This window comes from Fukomys damarensis, unplaced genomic scaffold, assembly GCF_012274545.1.
Source record: "Fukomys damarensis isolate Sample0158 unplaced genomic scaffold, DMR_v1.0_HiC HiC_scaffold_39, whole genome shotgun sequence".
NCBI classification, from domain to species: Eukaryota; Metazoa; Chordata; class Mammalia; order Rodentia; family Bathyergidae; genus Fukomys; species Fukomys damarensis.
In genome coordinates this window covers 111973516-111980997 of record NW_022900951.1, presented here as the reverse complement: position 1 = coordinate 111980997, position 7482 = coordinate 111973516, and the positions used below count along the sequence as shown (strand labels likewise).

The window sequence follows — 7482 nt, the reverse complement described above, 5'->3', positions numbered from 1 at the left end:
TTCCATACTGGATACAGGACCAACTCACCTACATAACGAAGCTAACATGTTCATGATATTCTCTGTTTCTGAGCTAACAGGCTATGCATCAGTGGAATGGAATTGGACTGTTTTCACCTGTATTTCTTAAATGTTCCAATTGTGGTCATAAGCAAATATATCCAACCTTGCATACGCCAAAACTTTGCCACACCATTGTTAATTTCTATGAGGCTTTTCTTTTTTAAACATCAGCCTTCCCCTTTTCCAGTAGGTATATAGGTAGAAAAATAAATGAAGTCAGCACTCTTTATGTCTCACTAGAAGAAGCTGTGACTCAATATGGTGAGTGGTTATTTGCAAGGCTATAATTTTAATGACAGATTTTCCTAAAAGAAACCACTATAACATCTGTCCAAGTACTTCAAGGGAAAAGAAAAAATACATAAAGATTAAAAGTCTATTACTTCAACAGCACATTGCCAAACACAGACAACTAGGATAGATGCCAAGAGACCTTAAAAATAAACTCAAAAGATGCAACGTTCAAGTCAATCAAACGTGTAGGTTCTGCAAACAACAGAAAGATAGGTCCAAGAGCAGTTCTACTTGTGCATGATGGTAACTCAGGCTGTACTTCATCAAAGTTCATTCAGGTGTCTCCATCCGATAGGTATCCGAGCAGAAATGGTTTTCTCTTCTTTGCATGGAGATGTGTACATTGACTGGAGGAGCAGAGAATCTTCGAGAAGCTGATATAAGCGCAGCAGGCTCGGTTCCCCTTTGATAAAGTACTGAAGGCAGATTTAGTGGACTCAAGCTTTATCAGTTTCCCTAATGCATGCTGAAACAGACGAGTTACAGAATTTGTCATGCTAAGTATTTACAGCCATTTTCATAAAGTGAGCTCAGTAACCTGACGGAATAAAAAAGTTAGTTGTTAAAGTATTGTATAACCTTTTACAACTTGAATAAATCTGTGGATAAATAATGCTGACATTCAAAGCCCCTCAAACATACATTAACAAGAAAGTATTTGCCGCATGAAGAGGCACACGTCATATAAAACATACACTTCACAGGAGGGAGTCCTGCATAGCAGGAAAGTCACTACCACTACATAACAAATGGCTATGCCAACAGTCAAGGCTGCCCTAAAGGGTACAACATGGAAATTCCTTTAAAATCTCAAGGAGTATTTGCGATAGCACAGAACCCTTTTGGAGAACAAGTATGTCTTTTGTTTGAAGGATTTTTTGGTGGAAAATTTGAACATCACATATCACATTAAACAAAGTGACTTTCTATTTGGGTAAGATTTAAGGCAATGCTACTCAGACCTGAGGAAAAAAAATCCACAAGGGTGTGTATTGTTCTTCTGAGTCATTAACAGAATCAACATCAAAAAGTATTTCCTGTCCAAGTGTTCAATGCACCATTAGGTATTTTCAGCATTACAAAATAGAATCCACTTACATACTTATGAATATGAAATGGGAAATTTTTCTGTGCTCTTCCTTGAAAGCTCTAAAAATAAACTCATATGGCAGCTTAGGTATTTAATCTTAAAAATAACATGATAATACAGACAACTATACCCAGTTCACACAAAGGAGCCACCTTGCCATCAACGCTCTCGAGCATATTACTCTTACGACTGCCTTTGGTGTAGTTTGGATGATCATGGATTCATAAATTAAATTTTCACATCTACTACAGACTAACAAATGACAATTAGACATAGTAAGTTTAAAAATTTTACATTTTGCTCCTGTCTGGCTGCTCAAGGGCAGCAATTTAAATCGATATAAAAGCTTCTGACGACAAAGCTTGCTATACAGATAAAGTACATGATCAAAGATTAAGCAGCAATTAGATTTCTTATTTAAACTTATCTGCTATATTTACATATTTGGGAAGAGAGACCTCCGACATCACCATCCTCTTTACTCCTTTCTTGCCCTCTGCCCCCTCTCCATCTGCCCCAGCTCCTCCAAATGTAAATCAAGTGCCCTGAACTTTATACACCTGTACTTTGGCAAAGCCAGCCGGATGTTGACTCCTGCAGTCTTGGCCTGGAAGCAAAGCGCTAAGGTCTTGGAAGTCATGTGCGTCCTGCTCTCAGAACAGTAATGTATGGTAGTCAGTAAGTCTGTTCTTTCAGAGCAAGGGGTGGGGAGGACCCCGCACTTCACTCCCCAATCTGATCGGGGTGAGAACAAAATGCCACCAGTTCTTTGCACCACAGTGGGCCACCAGAGAAAAGGGAAAGAAAAAGGTCACGACAGAGGCAGCAGCAGTCAACACAAGTTTCCCAACAAAGGAACCTCTCCTCCCCGGGTTCCCGAGGCAGTAACGCCCCCTCGCCCCTCTCCCTCCCCCATCACGCACACACATATACACACACATACACATGCACGCGCACACACAAATTAATTCACATCACAAGAACTTGGTACTCTGGATAAGTGTCAGGTAAATATAAGAAAGAGTAAATCTGTCACTTTTTATACTTTAACTGAGACATAATGCTAACAAAACACACATCACTGTGAAAGTAACTTTCTAAAATAGATCCAGCCTACATAGTGCAGCCATCAAAACTTAAAAGAATAGTTTGCTCACAATCTGCCTTGTACAGGATATTTATATTCTTTCTATGCCATATAAATAGCATTTATATAGCTTACACATTCAGAGACATGCACTAGGACTTTTTAGGTAGTAGAAATTTCTTCACAATCACATGTGCAAATTATACAAATCACTAAGTATTAATAAGCTTAGGCTGGGCTGTGTCTCGTATCATCTAATGAATTTAATGCGGGTTCAGAATCATCCATAGGAAGAACCAGGCGTGTCCCTCGAATAACCAGCTCATGGTCTCCAAATGCAAGCTCCCGATCCAAGGCGTCTTCAGAGCTGTTGCCCATAAATCTCCTTGGGGCACCAGATGGTACTGATTCGGTGTTCACAGTAGAATCCCCGTATGTCAAACTGATATCTCCATCGTTCAGAATCAGATCAGAGTCATCATCTTTCAATTGCTCCTGGTTCTAAACAAAAATAAGGTTAGGAATTGTGAAGAAATTAAAGAACTACTTCCAATAGAGTTTTTACAGATCTGCTATTTAAACCTGTTCAGTGGACATCCACTGCTCTGAAGACAGAGTCTAAAGTCCTTACCTTGGTTCAACAGACAGTGTGACTTGGCCCCTTCAGCCTCATCTTCCACCACAACCTGCCTCTCCTACCCCAATGACCCTACTGTGTGCCAACTAGCTACCCAGATCTCTGTGGCTCTCTCTGTCCCCTCCTTCGCCGTCACATGACCAGCACCTCTGCCTCACTTCCTCCTGAAGTCTTTCTTTCTTGATCTTCCAGGTCTGGGTTAGGGTTAGGTGGCCCTCCCGCTGTGCTCTCAGAGCATGGTGCCCTTGGCCCTGTCCCTATAGCAGTGCTTGCTCTTGTACATAGCGGTCTGCCTTCAAGGGGCTTAAGAATGTGCAGGGGCGGGTGAGGAACGGACCAATACACACAGTATGTGGTTATAATACAAGATTAAAGGTTACCTCGTCCAGCCACCTAACTTGGCTTGGCACACAGGTAAATAAATATCGAATCCGCACTGATACCTGTCTCCCAGCTCCTACGCTCGGGTTTGAATGGAAAGCTCAGGGTCAAATCAGTAAACTTAATAGTTTACAGAGAGGAAAAAAGTTAAACAAATTTATATATATATATATAGTGTCATTTTGGTAAATAAAAAGGTGTATGTGTGCATAGAAAAGTACGGAACTACAGTCAATGTTAGCTCTGTGTTACAGTTGCTAGTAAGTTTTATTTTTTCATATGTTTTTTGATAGTCAGAAATTTGCTGTTGCTACAAAATTTCCCTAAAGACAAACAAATACAAACTGAAAAATAAAACAAACCATAGCCACCAACCAGACAGAATGCTCTCCTACTCTAGTTCTAAGTCGAACTACTGGCACTTAATGTAGTAATAAACAAAGCTCTATAGCTCCTTCACAGGTCAGCAAGAGCCTTTGATCCCCTCTAACATTTTCACCATGGCTGAAGTTTGGGGCAATATCGATCAAATTGTAAAATGCATATGCCTTTTGAGCCAACCATTTTACCCTTAAAAGCAATCCCACATACAGTACTTTTATCCTTGAGTAAATTTATGTGTAAAAGGATATTCAAAAAATATAACCGCTGTAAGTATTGTTTGTAATAGCAAAAAGGGAGACAACTTAAATGTCTGTCCGTGGGAGACCAAGTAAGTACATTTCTATGTAGCTGGCGACGTCACCATGAATAAGAAAGTAACAGATTCAGTGTACTTCTATGATGTATCAGTAACTGAAGAAAGCCAGGAGTGGGACAGTATACATGTTACAATCCCACAGGTGTAACACAAAGCCCTGTCCCACCTATACACATGTAAGTTTGTATGGATAAAATATGTCAGGGGATATACACAGTACAACTTTAATAAAGACTGCCTCTGGGGTGTACAAGAGGAAGGCACATTTTATTTTCACTTTGTATTCCATACTTTTTCTTTTTTTTTTTTTTTTTTAGTACCGGGGAACAAACTCAGGACCTTGCACTTGCCAGGCAGGCACAGCACCACTGAACTATATCTGCAGCCCTATTCCACACTTGTAAAGGATTTAGCTATAAATACATTCGTTTTGTAACTTAAAAAAGTTAATAACAAAAATAATGGAAAAATCAAATGCGATGGCTGTTGGGGTAAATTTTATTCTCCCCCGAAAATGTTGAAGGCTTTGCCTCAGCACCTGTAAATGCGACCTTGTTTGGAAATAAAGTGGGCCCTGATCCAATATGCCTGACGTCTGCATGAAAGGGGGAAATCTGGACAGGGATAGGTGAATGAATGCACAGGGAGGATACCATGTGGAGAAGGCGGCAGCAAGACTGGGGTGATGTGTCCATAAGTCAAGGCATACCACAGACTGCTTGCAAAGGTCCCAAAGCTAAGAGAGGCCTGGAGGTAACCAATCCTACCCACACCCTGACCTTAGACTTCTACCTCAAGAACTGCAACATGTTAATACATTTCTGGTGTACAAGCCATTCAGTTCCTGAGACTCTTGTTACAGCAGTCCCAGGAATCTCACAGTGTTGTGCCATGTTTTGCTATATTCCATGGGGCATGTAGTTGGCCTCTGGTGATAGCGAGTGGCTTTCCGGAGTCCACGAACCAAGTGTCACTGCCTGAACCCTCTGCACAGCCATGAGGGCTGCAGCGGGGACTGCCGAAAAGCAGAGTCTGGGCAGTGAGGGGGCATAGTCTCCCCTTCCCCCAGCATGGGCAATCAGAACTATGCACTGACTCAAGACATGGTCCCACCCCTGGCCAGGTGCCGCTCCCACACTGCCTCCCCTGTCCCACTGGTCCCATGGGACCTGCTCTCATGTGCCACAAAGGGTGTGATAGGTAACTGCTAGCTTCCCCTCCCTCAAGCTTCCAAGTGTGGCATCTGAGGAGTCAGAAGCACTGGGCCTCTTTGATGCCACAGCTTACCTCCCTCTGAAGGGCTGGTTTAGAATCAAAGGTTTAAAACAATGAAAATGTGTACAGTATAGAATAGTATCTAGTGAGCGTATCTTGTACTTTTTTCTTAGTTAAAATATTTACTGAATTACCAATCATATGTTGGTAGCTAAGGGGAAAAATATGGACTCTAGATGTATCCACACCTAGATTTATCATGTCTAGATATGTCCACGCCTCCTAGCAATACAGAAGAGAGGCAGATAAACTTTCCCTAACACCTAACAGTTAGTAGATGTGAATAAAATCCCTATTGCAAGTAGATCATCAAAATTTGTTTTAGGGGGCTAGAGGAGTAGCACACTAGTAGAGCACTTGCCTAGCTCTGCAATGTGAGGCCCTGCATTGCATTCCCATCACTGCAAAAACAAAACAAAACACAACAAATAAAATCCCAACCCCCCTCATGTGCAGATGAAAACATATACATGTGCTGACCTTAGGCCACATACTACAAATAACTGAAAACCACCATGGAAATAGACTTACTCAAATTACTTACAGTAAGATAAGGTACTAGCCTACACCTGCTATCAAAAGATGTTTCAAAGGCAGGGAGCTGTATTTATAGATTTCACTGCAGTTTCTGGTTGAGCAAAATGTGTTTAAATTCCTTCTCTGGGATTTTATACCTCAAAGGCAAAAACCCAAGCCAAAGTAAAACAAAACCAGAAAGCACCCCCCCCAACCCGCCCTGCCCCTCGAGCTGCTAAGTGGAACTCTCAGTTGGTAAATAAAAGCCACTTACTTCGTAAGCCTGGGGACTGGTTAGGCACCTGGCAATGGGCCCACAGCAGGCTGGGAGCGTGCTGGTGAGGGGAGGCCCACTGTGCGTCAGCAGAGGCTTCAGGTAGCTGCATGAAGGTTAAGGAAAAGCTGCATTCATCACTGCTCCTCTCCTCCCACATCTCAATGAACCACTCAACTAATGACAGTCACTCTCGCAGGGGACTGACCGCCTTGGTGGCAAACAGCTTTCGCACATGCGAAGTCATCTCACCACCATGTGATGGCAGCGAGACAGCAGAGGACCTTGCTATCATCTCCATTTCACAGTTAGGGACACTAGGGCTCAGAGAGGTCACAGACCCGCCTAAGTCACACAGTTAAGGAAATGGGGTCTGATCTACTAACGCAGACGGGTTTGGTTTCAAATCAAGTGCCCGTTCTACTACATCATATTGCTTTTCTGATTTTACTAAAAACAAAAGAAATACAATATCACTTTCAACTTGGCATTAAAGGAAACGGAGAAAGTACAGAATGAAACTGGTAATGGTCGGAGAGGACATAAATAGTCCAGTAGTAGAATGTAATAACAGAAATAGTTTCAATCACTTCTTAAGGGTTCAGCTGGCCCCCTGAATGCTATAAGTTGAAACTTCACTGTCAGGTTAATTCTTTTCATGTAAAGCTATAATAAGGAAAAAAGGAAAGTCAATTCCCAAAGCATCTAAGTAAACTATATGTCAGGAGCTCCTCTACCGTATACCCTCATTTTAATATTTGCTTATTTTACAATAAATAAAAGCAAATGTGATAATGCATGATACTTAGAAGAAAAAAGAGGGAATTACAAGTAAAAGGAAAGAGATAAGGACACAGATACAACTATCACACTCCCCACATGTTGAAATGAGAACTTGGGCTGTGGTTCCATGGTAGAGGGCTTGCCTGGTATGCAGGAGGCCCCGAGCTCATCCACAGCACCACAAAGAGAGAGGGGCAGAGCGGAACAGGAGGAGAGGGGGAGCGGGGGTAGAGGGGAAGGGAAAAGAGAGAGGAGAAAGACAGAACCTAAGGCTGTCCTTAATTAAAAATAAGAAAGACAACACATTTAATGTATTCTCATATTAATAAATTCTAAGTAAGGTTTAGAGTACTCTATATAAACAAAGTTTATATATATATAT

General features: G+C 41.7%; 1 protein-coding gene across 1 annotated transcript in view; it reads right to left on the bottom strand.

Annotated features, from left to right (window-relative positions):
- Positions 1-1878: 1878 nt before the first annotated feature.
- The window catches only part of Slc9a6 (solute carrier family 9 member A6), a 51722-nt gene continuing 46118 nt past the window's right edge, over positions 1879-7482 (bottom strand). The window contains exons 15-16 of the mRNA XM_010642496.1: positions 6318-6423; positions 1879-3035 (exon numbers count right to left, since the gene is read on the bottom strand). Of these exons, the coding sequence (XP_010640798.1) occupies positions 2763-3035; positions 6318-6423 (379 nt within the window). The 3' untranslated portion in view covers positions 1879-2762. The remainder of the gene's footprint in view (positions 3036-6317; positions 6424-7482) is intronic.